The sequence below is a fragment of the Cervus canadensis genome, chromosome 28, assembly GCF_019320065.1.
Source record: "Cervus canadensis isolate Bull #8, Minnesota chromosome 28, ASM1932006v1, whole genome shotgun sequence".
In the NCBI taxonomy this organism is placed as follows: Eukaryota; Metazoa; Chordata; class Mammalia; order Artiodactyla; family Cervidae; genus Cervus; species Cervus canadensis.
In genome coordinates this window covers 42,103,500-42,120,427 of record NC_057413.1, presented here as the reverse complement: position 1 = coordinate 42,120,427, position 16,928 = coordinate 42,103,500, and the positions used below count along the sequence as shown (strand labels likewise).

General features: G+C 55.2%; 2 protein-coding genes across 4 annotated transcripts in view; one reads left to right on the top strand and one right to left on the bottom strand.

Moving 5' to 3' along the window:
* CPNE5 (copine 5) overlaps positions 1-9,860 on the top strand; it is a 103,498-nt gene extending 93,638 nt beyond the window's left edge. For 2 of the 3 annotated variants that reach the window (XM_043449824.1, XM_043449822.1), the window contains 7 exons: positions 2,436-2,482; positions 4,479-4,660; positions 5,207-5,334; positions 5,581-5,683; positions 6,436-6,493; positions 6,906-6,979; positions 8,192-9,860. In XM_043449824.1, coding sequence (XP_043305759.1) covers positions 2,436-2,482; positions 4,479-4,660; positions 5,207-5,334; positions 5,581-5,683; positions 6,436-6,493; positions 6,906-6,979; positions 8,192-8,410 — 811 coding nt within the window. In that variant the 3' untranslated portion in view covers positions 8,411-9,860. The other variant, XM_043449823.1, reaches the window with a different exon arrangement.
* A 3,092-nt stretch (positions 9,861-12,952) lies between these two features.
* On the bottom strand, positions 12,953-13,981 carry LOC122429292 (galanin receptor type 3-like). The gene has a single exon (XM_043449512.1). It carries the CDS (start codon positions 13,979-13,981, stop codon positions 12,953-12,955), a length of 1,029 nt encoding a protein of 342 aa, XP_043305447.1.
* Positions 13,982-16,928: the final 2,947 nt, after the last annotated feature.

Here is a 16,928-nt window from a genome sequence, read left to right as displayed (position 1 = left end):
TCCAATGAACACCCAGGACTGATTCCTTTAGGATGGACTGGTTGGATCTCCTTGCAGTCTAAGGGACTCTCAAGAGTTACAACAATGCTTGTTTTATATTTTGTTTTTTTGGCCACGAGGCATGTGGGATCTTAGCATCCCAACCAGGCTTTGAACTCTCACCCCCTGCATTGGAAGGTGCAGTCTTAACCACTGGACCACCAGGGAAGTCCCTCCTCTCATCCTTTATTTGGAAGAACCAGGCTGACAGGGTCCCTCAGCTGTAGTCCTGCAGGCCAGAACCACCTCTTGCCACCTTGCGGCTCCTTCTCCCTCAGAGCTTAGAGTCTACTGAATGCTCTGGCCGAGGGCAGCAGACAAGGGGGAAGGCGTGTGGGGAGGACTGTCTCTGGCCAGCAGACCCTGGGTGGGGTCTCCTGCTCACCATGTCCTTCCCCCTTCCCGGAGATGGAAGGGTCCCTGAGCAGCAGCTCAGCTGATCAAGCGGAGCGGGAGCCGTGGTTTCTGATGGGGACTGCCTGCTCAGTGCAGGCGACGTGAGCCCTGCATGCGCGCTAAGTCACTTCAGCCATGTGGACTCTGTGTGACCCCATGGACTGTAGCCCGCCAGGCTCCTCTGGCCATGGGATTCTCCAAGCAAGAATACTGGAGTGGGCTGCCATGCCCTCCTCCAGGGGGTCTTCCTGACCCAGTGAGCACCCGGGTCTCTTCTGTCTCCTGCATTGGTAGGCGGATTCTTTACCTTAGCGCCACCTGGGAAGCCCAAGGTGAACCTCACCGTATATCATCCACGGTCACAACTCAGAATAGAGTTTTCCCGGGTGTGATCCTAGAGCCCCCTCCTCAGAATCGCTGCTTGAAGTCAGGGGATGTGTGTTGATTCTGGGGCCCCATCTCAGACCAGCTCCCTTCCTGGGAGGAGGCCCTGGGACAGTCTTTGTAAACAAGCTCCCCTGGTGACGCTCCACTCACTGCGTGAGAATCACAAGACTAGACTTTATCAGGGATTCGTGTCTTGTCAGCTTTGTTTTGTCAGCATCTGGCACGGAACCTAGAACAGCCAAACCCTCAGAAAGTTTTAACCCTGAATATGAATCCTCAAAACCTAATTTTTTTTTATTATGGAAAAATTCCAAACACAGGCAAAAGTGGGGAGACGGTGTGATGAGCCCCCAAGTAACCTCCATCCAGATTCAACAGTTACCAACTCACAGCCGCTCTTGTACCACACACTCACCGTTCCACCCGATTATTTTGAAGCAAATCCAGACATCATGTCTCATCCCCTAATTACTTCGGGATGTGTCTCTAAAATAGAAAAGGACTCTCTCTTTGTAAAATATAACCACAATACCAAAATCACACCTAAAAACCGAGTCGTTCCTTAATGCCAACTGTCTAGTCAGTATTCAAATTTCTCCAGTTGTCTTATAATGTTTTTGAATTGGCTTATCTGAATGCAAAATCAAGGCAAGGTCCATATATTACGATTGGTTGCTTTGTCTCATAATTATCTTTTGTGTTTTGGTCACGCCGCTCCTTGTGGGATCTTCATTCCCCGACCAGGGATTAAACTGGGGTGCCCTCAGCAGAGAAGGTGCCCAGTTCTAACCACTGGACCACCAGGGAATTCCTCATTATCTATCTTTTCGTCTAGTGGTTTCCCCAAGTGCCTGAAGGGCTTGCTAAAACAAATTCCTGCGCCCTACCAAGGGATTCTGGTTTAGTAGGTCCACTGGGGGCCTGAGACTCCTCACAGATTCCCATGTGATCCTGATGCTGCTGGCCCAGGGGGGATCTTCCAGTAAAGCTCCTACAGAATTTCCCACAGGCTCCCCCTGTACCCCCACAGTGTCACTTAACATATTCCTCTGTCCCCTGTGTTTCCTGTAAACCACTGGTAGATAGTTCTGGAAGCTCAGCTGGACTCCAGTTCCATTTTTTTGGCAAGACAGCTTCATGGGTGGTATTTTGTTCTTCCCTAAGGAGATGCACAATGCCTATTTATCTTTTTTTTTTTTTTTTTTTTGCCAGGTTAAACAGTAAGGCTAAATCAGCTTTAACCCTGAATCTGACTCCAAATCTGAGCCAGAAATACAGGGAAACCCTACTTCACTGGCCTCCAGTGGGCCCAGGGGCAGGGTTTGGAGAGGAAATATGTAATCGTAGCCATGTGCCCAGCAGAACGTAAACATGTTTGGAGAGCTGTCCCTCTGCCTCACTCTTCTGATGCTCACAGCAGTCCTTTGGGGGAGGGTGGGGCTGACGCTACTCTTCCAGTTTTCCTGGAGGAGGCAAATGCTTCACCCAGGCTGCATACATGGCCTGCAGTAGGGCTGGGGCGGAAGCCGGGTTCCTCTCTCCGGTCCAGTATGCTTGACCCTCCCCACAGCCCCGCCTTTGGCCAGCTAACTCCCCTGTTGTCCTCCTTCTAGGACCCAGATCAACTTCACGGTGGCCATTGATTTCACAGCCTCCAATGGTGAGTAGGGGACATGGGCCGAGGGGCTGGATGAGGTCTGGGGGCCCGGAAAGGGGAGGGCTTTTCAGGACTGTGGTAGCTGTTCCTCGCTGGATGCCAGGTCTTCCGTACTCTCTGGCCTCATCCTCCCAAAGAGGAGGAACTTGGGCCTGGAGAACCAAAGATACAGCCAGGGTGGCAAAGGTATTCCCTGATTGGATCGTGGTCACTCACAAAGCCGGGCTCTGGGCCTACATACCCTGAGCCACAGCCTTGCTCTTGAGGACACCCAGTCTCCCTGGGGGAATAGGAGAGCGATGCTGTGGGGAGCCCTGGAGCAGAGGTGTTTCCTCACAGGATCAAACTGCGCAGCCCCTGTGCAGTCCAGGGCTTCCCAGGTGGCACCAGTGATAAAGAACCCACTTGTCAATGCAGGAGATGTAAGAGACTCAGGTTTGATTCCTGGGTTGAGAAGATTCCCTGGAGGAGGGCATGGCAACCCCCTCCAAGTATTCTTGCCTGGAGAATCCCACGGACAGAGGAGCCTGGCAGGCTACAGTCCATGGGGTCGCAAAGCGTCGGACGCGACTGAAGCGACCAGACACGAGCAGGCGCACCGTGGGCAGAGAGGCGGAGGCGGGACTGAGCCTGCGGTCCGCAGGGAGGCGGGGACAGCCGGGAGCGCCAGTCCTCACCTTCGCTCGGGCTGCCCCAGCTTCCTTCCTTCTCTGGCCTTCTCCAGGGTGACCAGGTGGCTGGGAGCGATCAGTGCCTAACTTGACACTGTTAGAGCCATCCTTCCTTGGATTCTGGACCCGCATTAAGCCCTGCTCAATCAGAAGTTCCTCAGGTCTGGCAGTCCGCAGGCGTGTCAGAAACCTCTCTCTGCAGGCCCTATCATGGCAGAGTGCTGAGATGTCAGAGCTAGGGGGCGGCCAGAGGGTGCGGTGCTTAGTATTCATAGCAATGAGGAGAGTTACAGCAACATCTGTTTAATCCTCACAGTGGTCCAGTGAGGTGGGGACTATTATCAGTACAGTATAGTGTTAGTCGATCAGCTGTGTCTGACTCTTTGCAATCCCATGGACCGTAGCTCGCCAGGCTCCTCTGTCCACGGGATTCTCCGAGCAAGATTACTATAGTGGGTTGCCACTCCCTTCTCCAGGGGATCTTCTCGACCTTGGGATTGAACCCAGGTCACCTGCATTCCAGGCAGATTCTTTACCATCTGAGCCACCAGGGAAGCCCGGGGACTATTATTTCCCCCATTCTACTGCTGGGGAGACTGAGGCCGAGTGGTTAAGCATTCGTATCCAAGATCACACAGCAGGAAGTAGAAAGAGGATTAATACTTGGCAGCCTGTGCTGTACTACTCTCCTTAATAAACAAGTAACTAAAATATGGGCCATATTAGTGGCGACAAGGGCTATGGAGAACAAAGCCGGGAAGAGGGGTGGGGCCTGTAGCTTTCAGCAGGCCCCAGGGAAGACCACAGCAGACAGGAAGCGGGAGGGAGCAAGACGTGCGCACATCTGTGGAAGTGTCCCAGAGCGGAGGGAACAGCCTTTGCCAAGGCCCTGGCATAGTAGGGCCTCCCGGGATGGTAGGAGATGCGGAGAGGCGTCACTGGAGGCCAGCTCCAGTGGGGCTATGTGGGCCCTTGAAAGGACTTCAGGTTCAGCTCTGGGTGAAATGGGAACATCGGGGCATTTTGAGCAGAGTAGAGGTGTGATTAGGTGAGTTTTGACGTAGATTCAGCCTGGCGGGTGTGCTGAGTGTGGACGCAGGGCAGAGACATGGAGAACAGGCTGCTGCAGTCCTACAAGCAAGAGGCTAGATACACAGAGGAGGGACTCGGGCTACATTCGGAGAGTTTCGCAGCCATGGTTTGCTCGAGGATTGAATGCTCAGTAAGGGAAGGAAAGGGGTGCCCTTGGACACCCCCTTCTGCATTTCGAGCCCAGTGACTTGGCGTGTCCGGGCCATCGAGTGTCCCCGCTTGTCCCCACTTCGCAGGGAACCCCTCACAGTCAACATCGCTGCACTACATGAGCCCCTACCAGCTGAACGCCTACGCGCTGGCGCTGACCGCCGTCGGGGAGATCATCCAGCACTACGACAGCGACAAGATGTTCCCCGCCCTCGGCTTCGGGGCCAAGCTGCCCCCGGACGGCAGGGTGTCCCACGAGTTCCCGCTGGTAGGAGACCCCGGGAGAAAGGGCTGTGGCCTGGGGTGGGGGGGCCTTGCCCATCCTGCCCGCCTGGAGACTTGAGCTGCGGGCTTTGTGGGGGCAGGCTGCCTGCTGGGGCTTGGAACGGGGACTTGTATCGGAGCTCGGATCAGAAACCCACTCCCCACCTCGGTCACAAGCATCTCCCTTGTGAAGCCACCCGCAGTGGGCTCTGCCCTCCTTTTCCCAACAAGACCCTGGTGGAGGTGGAATGGGGTCGTGGCTGAACTATTCCCCAAGATCTCAGAGATGAGGATAAAAAGGGTGTGCATTGGGTTTGAACAACTGCAGGTAATTCTAGGATGGGAGGATGTGTCTGAGCAGATACAGGGAGTAGGACAAGGAGCCGGTCTGGACACTGCTCACCCGGAGCTCATACTGCCCTTCATGGTGGGCCTGGGGGCTCTCTCCCCAGCCCCCACCCCTGAGTCCCCACCAGAGAGAAGTCTAGGAGGGCCCAGGCCTGCAGGCCTCCTCCATCCTGGCTCAGCCCCCCGCCCCCTGTGCTCCCAGAACGGCAACCAGGAGAACCCCTCGTGTTGTGGCATCGATGGCATCCTGGAGGCCTATCACCACAGCCTGCGCACGGTGCAGCTCTACGGCCCCACCAACTTCGCCCCCGTGGTCACGCACGTGGCCAGGTGAGCCCGGGTCACTGGACAGCCCTCCCTGCCGCTTGCAAGGGGCTTCCTTCCATCCCCGCGCTCTCAGGAAGGTGGGAGGGCGCGCGCGTCTCTTCCCACGGATTTACTTTTGGGGGCGTCCTGACCCTAAAAGGGCCCCCCTCCCACCGAAGAGCTGTCCCACCAGTGTTCAGGGTCCTTTTGGGGGGGACGGCACGCCCAGAGTCCCAGCAGACAGACCGCTTCCCCCCCGCCCTGCCCCAGGAACGCGGCCGCAGTGCAGGATGGCTCCCAGTACTCGGTGCTGCTCATCATCACAGATGGGGTCATCTCGGACATGGCACAGACCAAGGAAGCGATCGTCAACGTGAGCAGGGGGTGGGGACAGAGGCTGGGGAAACCTGGGGGTACACCTCCCTGCCCCCTTTAGGGAGACCTGTGGGGCATGCCCTCTCTGGGACCACTCCTGGTTTGTCGCTGTAGAGCCTGGACGGCCAACAGCAGAGTTTGGGGGGGTGGAGGGGGTTCTGGCTGATGAAGGATCTGACTGGCAAACTCTGCACCCACCTCTTCATCACACTGGGTGGTCCGCTCCCGCCAGACTCCTATGGCTCTCTCGTTAACCCACCTCTGGGGCTGCTGCCCCAGACCCCAGCCCGGCTTGGCCAGGTAGAAAGCCTGGGAACATGGAACCCTGCACGGGGTGGTCTCCCTGCACAGGGGCTCCGGCCACAGCTGGCCCTCCCTCCGGGCCCACGTAAAAGCTGTCCCACATGATGGAGGTCCAGAGGCAGAGGAGAGGACGGGGTGTCTGGCAGAAGCAGACCTGTGACCCGCCTCCCTCTGCTTCCCTCCTTCTCCCGCGTCCTCTCTGGTGTCCCCATTCCTTTGGTGGGTGTTCTCTTCCCCACCTCCTCCCTCTTTTTTCTATGCTTCTCTCTGTGTGTCTCCATCCTTCTCTTCTCCTTTTCTTCCCTAACCTCCTCCCTTTCTGCTGTTGGCCCACCCCTTCCCACCCGTCCCCATGATCTCCCCTTCCTTTTAACTGGCCTATCGGCTGGGCCCCTGCCCCTCCCACCCCCCTCCACCTCCTGTGTTGTCTCCCACGTTGCCTCCCAGGCCGCCAAACTCCCCATGTCCATCATCATCATCGGCGTGGGCCAGGCAGAGTTCGATGGTGAGTCCCCACCGCCCCCCACGTGTTTCCCCAGAGGCTTCAGGCCCCTGGGAGTGACCCCTCCCAAAGGAGGGAGGACTCACCCCGGTCTGTGCGCGAGACTGACTGTCTGGGTGAGCAGGCAGGGTGTGAGTGCGTTTGTTTGCACAGGGAGGGGTGTGTCAAGGTGCGTACCCCACACCCACACCCCAAGGCTGTGGGGAGGAGGCCCCGAGTCACTCCTCCAGCCTCCACCCTGGGAGTCTGCGGGGGGCAGGGGAGGGGTGCCGGGGACTGGGCTCCTCCTGTCTCCCGGCTTCAGCTTGCTCATCTCTGACGCGGGGGGCCTGGGCCGGCGGCCTCTGTCCTGCCACGCTCAGGTGCCCTCCAGTTAGCTCCCCCACCCCTTGTCTCTACCCGCTCCCCCCAACAGCCATGGTGGAGCTAGATGGCGATGATGTGCGGATCTCCTCGCGGGGAAAGCTGGCCGAGCGGGACATTGTCCAGGTGAAGCCCAGACCTTGGCTTTCCCCACAGAAAACACAAGAGCCCCCCTAGCCAGGCTGACCTCACTCCCCCTTCTGGGGGCTTCTCTGGAAAGGGGCCCTGGAGGGAGGCATTGGTAGTCCTAGAATGGCTTGGCCATCATAGAAGGAGATAGGAGTCAGTTGTGGGGCTGGACGCCCCCCACCACCATGTCTGAGACTCACCCCTAGTCTGGTGTTACCCCAACTGGAACGCTCACGCCCAGCCCTCCCTGAACCACCAGGCCTGCAGCGCCTCCTGTAGAACACAGAGGCCTAGTTTCTCGCACCTTCTGTTGCTTTCTGCCAGGCTGCCTTGCTAAGTGAGATGGCAAACCCCGTGAAGGTGGAGGCGGTGTCTAAAGGGTTGCTGCAGCCCTTTTCAAGAATGAGTGTTGCCTGGTTCACTGAATCAGCGCCAACCTCTCCGTGGATAATGGCAAATGTAACAGCAGACAGGTCTTTGTCCTCGGGGAATCCCTGTCCAGTCAAGCCTCAGAATGCGCCTCAGTAAGCACACACCCCTCTGTGACTCTGCTGCAGACTGAGTCCCTGGTGCTTAGGAGATTCAGAATAAAAAAATCCCAGACGGTCTCCATACTGCACCTGCCCCATTAAAAAAATTCAGACAGGGGAGGGGTCATTCCAGATGTGGAGACCAACGTTGGGGGGCTAGAAACTGAAGAAGGGCAGTCTGGGAGGTGTGTGCAAAGGCCTGGAGGCAGGAGTGAGCCTGAGGCTTGGGAGTGGCGGTGGGGTGGGGGATGGGGGGCAGACATCTCCCGGGAGGCAGGCATAGGAGTGGAACTGTAGGTGTTGGGCCAGAAAGGGAACCCAAAGAGACAGAAAGGGTTCTACTGCAGAGGCGGGAGGAGACCTGCAGGGTCCATTTCCCAGAAACCAGGGGTGTCTGCTAAGTGCCTCAGCTTGGTGCTGAGACTTAATCAGAGATTAAGGAATCTTGTTTAGTGGCCTATCCTGGCATGAACAGGTGTTCAAGAAGGTATTTGTTGAGTGAATGAAAGAATAATGACCATGATACAGCCCTTTAGAGAATCACTATGCTGAAGGTTTGAGTCAAGCTGGGCAGAGGCTGGGGAGGAGTGGGACAGGAGCCCAGGGCTGGAGATTTGGGGGATGGGGGCTGGTGTCCAGAGGGAGACCCGGCCTCACCCTGCCTCCCCCTGCTGGACAGTTCGTGCCCTTCAGGGACTATGTGGATCGCACGGGCAACCACGTGCTGAGCATGGCGCGCCTGGCCCGCGACGTGCTGGCCGAGATCCCCGACCAGCTGGTGTCCTACATGAAGGCACAGGGCATCCGCCCGCGCTCCCCGCCCACGGCCACGGCTCGCTCTCCCCCACAGTCGCCGGCCCGCACACCCCCAGCTTCCCCGCTGCACACGCACATCTGAGCGCGTGGTCTGCTCAGATGGCTGGGGCTTAGGCCAGTAGAAAGGTGGGCGGGGCGCCCAGACCCTGCTGCGGTCCACCCCGCCCAGCCTGTGGAACACGTGTGCCTGGGAGGGGGGCGGGGCGGGGCTTCTGGAGACTCCTCCCACACTGCCCCACACCCCGAAGTCTGGAGGTACAGGTGATGGAGGTGGGGATCTGGGCCCCTCCTTCTCTTCTTTCACCAACGCCTGGTTCTGGACCAGCCAGGAAGATGTTAATCAGGACCATCGGGGTCCCCCTCAGCCCACCTGGGTAATCTTCCTCTGCTCCTTTATCACCCTGAGCCTGGTCTGAGCCTCCCACCACCAGGTCCCCTGCTCCTGTGGTGTCTACCCCTATACCAGCCCCCTGACCCCCACCTCAGTATCTATCCTGTCCCTGTTTCCAGTGAACCCCATGAGGCTGCTGGGCTTTAAGCAATGCCCGAACATGTGACCCCCTCCCTGGGACCCTTGCATGCAGTGGGAGTACTACAGACCCATGAAGGAGATGCTGTGGTAGTGGATGGAGGCCGCCTGGTAGGCGAGGAATGGAAGCTTATCAGGCATGGAGTCCTTTCTGGTGCCTCTCCAGCCCAGTATGACGCTGGTTCTAGACAGAAATCCACAGACCTCTCCTGGTCTGGGCCCATAGGCACCTTCGCAGTTGGCTTCTGGCCTCAGACATCCCCTTCTCTCCCCAGAGGCTGCCCAAGGTCCTTGGGGTGCAATCCTCTACCGCCCACCTGGAGGCTTGGGCAAGAAGCAGCCTGGCTCCAGCACTCTGACACTGCCCCTCTATCCCATGGGGATGGGGGATCCCTGGATTCAACCCTGCCTCCAGCCCCTGCTGACTGCAGGAACCCAAGCAAGGCCTTTCTATCTTCTGGGTCTCAGTTTCCACATCTGTAAGGCAAGAGGGTTGACCAGATGGCCCTGGGTTTACCTTTAGCTCTGATGGCCTGAGAGTTCACAGTCATCCCATGTCCAGCTTCCCCCATCCCACTCCTCACTAATGCTGCCCTTTAAGGCCGTCTTGGCTCTAGGGTCACCTGTTCCACCCCATCACCCCAAATCCACCCTAGTCCCTCAGCCTTGGGCTCCTGGCCTCTGAGCCAGAGCCCTTGCCCCTGTTGTGGGAAAGGTGAGGAAAATGATCTCATGCCTGGGCAACCCCCAGCTGCCCAGCCTTTACCCACCTGGGGAACAGGTCATGCATGCCAGTCCCTCCTGCTGCATGGGGCTCCTCTGCCCACTGAACCTCCCATGCCTGGTGGAGACCAGGCCACACCGCGTCTGTTGCAGATCCTGCTTCCCTTCCCATCATGCATGATGGTGGTGTTTCTATGCTGTCTGGTCCTGTGCCCGTCTCTGAGACAGTCTCTGTGTGGAATTTGCCTTAAACTGAAGTAAATTTGATTCTTTTACTAAAGTTCTTTGTTTTCCTTTGTCTTATGAAAAATAGCGCAGATGTTGCTGTGTGAGGGTCCAGGTTCTCCTCGCTCCCTTTTTTCCCCTCTTTTGTTCAACAAAAATTTTCTGAACAACTACTGCGTGCCAGTGCTAGGCACGGAGGATGCAGCAGTGAACGAAACACGGGGGCCCTGTCTCCATGCTGAGCTCACAGCAGACACACAACAGGACAGGGGAAGCACAATAAACACATAAACAAAAGGTAAATAACCTTTTCCAGTGGTGATAAGTGTCACAAAGGAAAATAAGAGATTAAGAGGATAGAGTGACATGGTGACATTTTAGATGAGGTGGTCGGGGAGGGGGCCTCTCTGAGGAGATGACGGTTAGATGAACCCTAAGGAAATGAGAGAGAGAAGCATGCTGTTATCTGAGGCAAGAAGGCTTCAAGGAGCAGGAGCAGCAAATACAAAGGCCCTGGGGTGTGTTTCAAGGACAGTAGGAAGCCAGTGGGTTGAACCTGCGGTGAGGAGGAGAGAGTAGGGGTTTCCTTGGTGCTCCAGTGGTTAAGACTCCACACTTCCACTGCAGGGGGCACAGGTTCAATCTCTGGTCAGGGAACTAAGCTCCTGCATGCCACAGGGGGCAGCCAAAAACAAGGAGGGGAGAGTGCAGGAGATGGGGTTGGGGGTGAAGAATCTGGAATGTGCAGGGCCTTGTAGGTCACAGTAAGGTCTTCAGTGTTACTCTGAGTCAATCAGGGAGCCACTAAGGGGTGAGAGAGGTGAGCAACATGATCAGATTATTCTGTGACTTTATTGCATTTGCTCACTCATCTCTCAGCAAGTGTTGAGTGAGCATTAGTGCCAGGCCCTGCTCAGGTTTGGAGACCTTGCTCACACACAGTCGCACCCTACACAGGCCTCTAACCCCCGCTCTGGAGAAATAAGCAGTAAATACTACGGCCCTAGGTTATCAATACGAAACCAGTGGGAAGGGCCAGGATCTGTGAGTACCAAAGTGGGACTCTTGGGGCAGCCTAGACCACTGGTCCCCAACCTTTTGGGCCCCAGGGACCGGTTTCCTGGAAGACAGTTTTTCCACAGGGTTGTGGGGATGGTTTTGGGATAATTCGAGCACATTACGTTCATTATGCTGCCGCTGATCTGACAGGAGGCCAAGCTCAAGGGCTAATGAGAGCGATGGGGAGCGGCTGTAAATACAGATGAAGCTTTGTTGGCTCACCCACTGCTAACCTCCAGCTGTGTAGCCCTGTTCCTAACAGGCCACGGATTAGTACCAGTCAGTGGCCCGGGGGTTAGGGACCCCCGGCCTAGACAACTCACAGATCATGTGTCCAGGATGAGTTACTGCTCTTGTGTGACAGGGCTGCCTCTCCTCCCTTGTGGGACTGTCATATGGCCAGAATAACATGCAGATGTGCACATATGAAGCATGTGACATGCACAGGACTGTTGCGCTCATGTGCAATAAACACCACCTTCCTCCTCATGGCTCTTCACATATAAACTCCTGTGGCCATGAGGGCCCAGGATCACAGGGAAAAGGGATCTCTCCCTTCTCTGGGCGAGTTTGCTCTCGGATTAGCCCTCCAGGCAGCCATTCCCAACCTGCACATCACAAGACACTGGTACTAATTACACCAAAGTTTGGGACTTACTTGCTTCTGACGATTTTATATTAAATAGAGCTGATTCACTGCTATCCTTATAATTAGATGCCCCTCTGATTTGCATTCCGATCCGCTTTGAGTGGGAACCGGGTGGGGTCACAGCTCTAGAAGAAGGAAGTTCCCATAACCAGTGGCCTAATTTCCCTCACCTTGGGCACCCGTGGGAAAGGGTTGGGAGGGGAAGACCGCCTGGCAGGGGAATTGAGGCTCAGAGCCGCCGCCCCAGGGCGCCGAGAGCATCTTCATTGTACTCAACACAGTAGCTTCTCTCCTGGGTTCTTTCCCAATGATGAGTTCCACGGAACACTGGTTCCCTGGCAAGGGTTTTGGGAAGCTGCTGGCTCCAAGCCCCTCTCAGAGAGTCCCAGGGGCCATCAGAGTGTTCAAGGCTCTGATTAGTCCTATGGCAAAGAGACTATATTTCCTACACTTTTTGACCATGGTGCGTGTGCATGTGTGTGTGTGTGTGTTTAGCTATAACACCGTCACCAAGCAGAACATGCTGTCTTGGGAATTTCAGTAGAGACACATCTCCCTGGTTCCCAGGCCAACACAAAAGCCTGAGGCTTTTCCCGAGGAGGCCTGAAGGAGGGCATGGAGTTGGGGAACTTCTCAGAGGGGATGGGGTAACAGAGATGAAGCTATTTGGTCCTGGAGAGAAGGAAGGGGCCTCAAAAGGCGTCCCTGCCACGGCCACATCAGGAGGAGAAACCACAAAGAAAGGAGGGCGTTGAGGAATTCACAGACTCATGGCTCCACTTTGACTTGACTTCATGGGGATCCTGTATTGTGCTGAGAAGCGTGTGTGTGGCAGAGCTGCGGGGGAGGGCAGGAGGAGAAGGGAGAGGAGACTGAAGGGCCCCCCTCCCCGGACTGTGAGCCCCGACTCAGCCTGCCCATTCAATCCCCAGGCCTCCAGGACTGAGGACCCCAGGCCATCAGCCCCCAGATCATTCTGCTCCTCACTTCTCAGCCTTTAGAAGCCCCTTTCCCACTCTCATTTCAAATGCCCCTGACTTAACAAAAATAAGATGACGCTAATGATAGTAATGACCCATACTCATTTACTAACCACCAGGCATTCTTTCAAGCACTGTATATTCAGGAAGTTTATCTTCATAACAACTTGTGAAAAGGGTACTATCAGGATTCTACTTTCCAGGCATAGAGAGGTTAAGGGACTTTTCAGATCATACAACTAGAAAGTCATGGAGCCTATAGGTATCCCTCTGAGCCCCGGGGTGAAATGGGTGCCTAGTTGATCTAGTTGCCATTTAACTTCTGTGTCACCTTTGCTGGGCTACCTTCTGTCTCTTGATCTTCGTCTCCCCGCTGGCAAAATGGAGGGGGTGGGATTTAATGTCGCCAGGGGTCTTCCCATCTGTCTTGAATTTCAGCCTTCCCATCAGCCTAACCTCTCAGACCCCCACCAGGCCCCAGAGGCTTCCCGGGGCCCCGTCACATCCAGGCTGGACGCTCTCCATCACCACCCCAGCCCCGCCCGCAGCCCTGGGATGCCTGGCTGCCAGTGGCCTGCGAAAGAGGTCCCTGAGCCTGGCCCGGAAGGGGCGAGAGAGGTAGAAGCAGAGGATGGGGCTGACGGCACAATTGGAGTAGGCCAGGAGAGTGCAGAGACTGGAGGCCGTGTAAGCCACGGGCGTGGCAGGCAGGTCCCCCACAGCCGCCACGTAGCCCAGCACGGAGCAGGGCCCCCACATCAGCATGAAGACCACGAGCACTACAAGGATAAGCCTGGTGTTCTCCTGGTGCTCCCGGGCGCTCTCCCCCTCAGGGCCCCGGGGCTGCGTCCACAGGAGCCAGCCCATGTGGCCGAAAGAGCAGCCCAGCCCCAGCACGCAAGGCAGGAAGGCCAGGGCTCCCAGCAGCGTGAAGTAGCAGGAGGTCTGGGCAGGGTTCAGAAGCAAGAGGCAGGCCCAGGCCCCCTCCTCCACGACCGCTCGCTGGAACAGCCAGGTAGGCAGCGAGGCCGTGAGGCCCAGGGCCCACATGGCCCCACAGAGCAGCCCGCGGGCGCCCGGGCCGGACGGGAGGGCCAGGTCGGGCCGGGCCACGGCCACGTGGCGGAGGAGCGCCGTGGCCACCATGCTGTAGAAGGTGCAGAACATGGTGGCGCTGTTGGCGGCCTGGCTGGTGGTGCAGACGGTGGGGCCCAGCCACCAGTCCAGCCGCAGGAAGCTCAGCAGGAGCGCCGGCACCACGCAGGCCAGGAAGAGCAGGTCGGACAGCGTGACGTTCACCATGAGGCTGTTGGTCAAGGAGAGGAGCGGGCGGCGCGCGCCCGGGCCCCGGCCCACCACCAGCAGCATCAGCCCGTTGGCCAGCAACCCCACCAGCAGGATGAGGCCACAGACCCCCGCAAAGACGAGTCGGAGCGGTCGCTCGGCTGTGGCTGTGAGCCCGGCGGTGGACGTGGTGTTGGCCTCCATTCTCCCGCTCCAGACACACGAGGACGGCGTAGAAACCAGACCGCGGGCCGCCTCCCTCTTTCCCTGCTGAGCGCCCTTCTTTCGCAGACCCCTGCACGCGGTCGGTGCCCTGGGCCTGCCCCAGCCCCTCTAGACCTCTCAGCAACCTGGTGGGATGGGCTCTGTCAGTGCCCTGGGTTCAAATCCCGACTCTGCTACTTGGGAGCGCCACGGTCTGGTGTGGAGCCCCTGTGACTTGTAGTTCTCAACCTCAACTGTAAGGAATCGAGGAAATAAAGGAGGTAAAATGGCTGTCATCAGTAACCGGCACTCAAGGACGAGATTGAGGTAATTTTCATTTTCGTCATAACTGCTGTATTTCTAAAATTTTGCAGGGAGTACAAATTGAATGTGATAAATAAATATTTGTATATTATTATATATGTTTATTATAGTGTATATATAATATATACTATATTATACATACTATATTACTATAATATTTTATATTATATATAATATAGTATTATATATGTAATATATATTACAATATATTATATATATTACTATATACTATATATTGCTATATATTATAGTAATATAGCATATATTATAGTATATATTATATGCTTAGTATACTACATATATGTAGCATGTATACTACATATATGTAGTGTGTATATATACATATATATACACTAGTGTAGTATACATACCAGTATACTATACTTAGTATAGTATATATATATATGTAGTATAGTATACATATTTAGTATCAGTTCAGTTCAGTCGCTCAGTCATGTCCAAATCTTTGCGACCCCATGAATCGCAGCACGCCAGGTCTCCCTGTCCATCACCAACTCCCAGAGTTTACTCAAACTCATGTCCATCGAGTCGGTGATGCCATCCAGCCATCTCATATATTTAGTATACCATATATATTATTAATATTTAGTATAGTATATATATTTACTTAGTATATAAATATATATATGCACTATACATGTTTTGGGGCTTCCCTGGTGGCTCAGAGGGTAAAGTGTCTGCCTGCAATGCAGGAGACCTGGGTTCAATCCCTGGGTCAGGAAGATCCCCTGGAGAAAGAAATGGCAACCCACTCCAGTACTCTTGCCTGGAAAATCCCATGGACAGAGAAGCATGGTAGACTACAGTCCATGGGATCGCAAAGAGTCAGACACGACTGAGCGACTTCACTTTCTTTCATACATGTTTTTAAAGAAAACCTCACCCTGCCTGTGAAGTGAACAAGTTTTAATTTGAAGGTCAAGTGGGAAAGTGAACATGCAAGGACTTTGAGAAGCTATACAGCCCCAATCAGTGGTTCCCAGGCATGTTTGCACATTGGGATCAGCTGAGGAGTTTAAAAAAAAAAAAAAAAAACACTAATCCTGGTACTTCCCCATGGTCAGTGGTTAAGACTCTGCACTTCCACTGCAGGGGGCACAGTTTCCATCTCTGGTCAGGGAATTTAAGATACCTCATGCCACTTGGTGCAGCCAAAAAAATCTTAATTCATGGGTCACACTCTAGAGACCCAACTTGATTGGTTCGGGCTTTGGCAGTTTTGAAAGAGCGGCTTGGGAACCACTGCCTTCAGTGGTCATGCTGGGCTGCTTACCTGGCAGGGTGGGGAAACCGCTGTGCTGCACCTGGTCCATCACCTCTGCTGACGACATGGGGAGTCCCAGAGTGAGAGCACGCAGGCTGAGAGATGGGGTCAAGTCACCCCAGAGCTGGCTCAGGGGCTGATGTCTTCGTCTTGCATGTCACAGACAGGCCAGGACCCCAGAGCATTAGTGAAAAGAGGCAGCTTACCCCTTCACTCAGAAACTAAACAAATATTTCCTGAGCATTTATCCCGAGCCAGGTACTGGGCCAACAAGCAGCAAAAAGGATGGTTCAGTGGGATCCTGATTCTTGTTTCCATCCCCTTGTCTCCTGCACAGGGAGTGGGGGCTGGAAAGGCCCTCTGCCGCTGGCTCAGAGCCAGGGGTCCCCTGAGTCCCTCCTGCAGAGGCTTTGCTTGTTTTCAGGGCGCCATGGCAGCCGCTTGCCTGAGAAGAGACAGCAGGTGGGGAGGTCTCTATGGATTCTGCTGCCGACACCCCAGGTCTCAGACTCTGGTTCCAGGGACTGCAGGGGAAGGAGAAACTGAGGGACCCCCTAATACCCTAACTGCCCCGGATGAATGCCACTCTCCAAGCATTTGTCAATGCTTTTTTGTTTCTTCCATCTGGCCAGGCTTGCCTGCTAATGATATGAAATATGATTGGAGAGGAGGGGAGGGAAAGGGCAAAGGGATGGGGAAAAGAAAAGGCTCAAAGGACCTTGCTGCTGCCCTATCTGTAGTCTATAGAAAGGTCTAACTTCAGGGTTAAGCTTATAGGCACTAGAGCCTGAGTTTAAAGCCTCCCTCAACCACTTGCTCAGCTACGTGTGTGCACGAGCTTGTCGTTTCATTCGTTTCCAAACCTTTGTGATCCCATGGACTGTAGCCCGCCAGGCTCCTCTGTCCATGCGATTCTCCAGGCAAGGGTGCTGGAGTGGGTTGCCATGCCCTCCTCCAGGGCATCTTCCCAACCCAGAGATCCGACCTACGTCTCCTGCATTGCAGACAGATTCTTTTTTTTTATCACTGAGCCACCGGGGAATCCATCTACCATCTACTGGACCTTCTCTGCGTAACTTTCCTCATCTGTAAAATGGGGATAATAACAGACCCCATCTCATGAGGCTGATGTGAGGATTAAATGAGGTAATATGAGTTACGTGCTCAGAAGAGTGCGTAGCGTAGCAAGCACTTGGTAAATGATGGCTAGTGTTCTGATCCTGCCCACCTTCAGTTCCAAAAAAATCTCTCTTTTCTGCCACCCCTGCCCAGACTCCATTTTATCCCCCTGCCTTCCCCTTCTCACTCCAAACGCTGAGACCCATCAACCTAATCCCA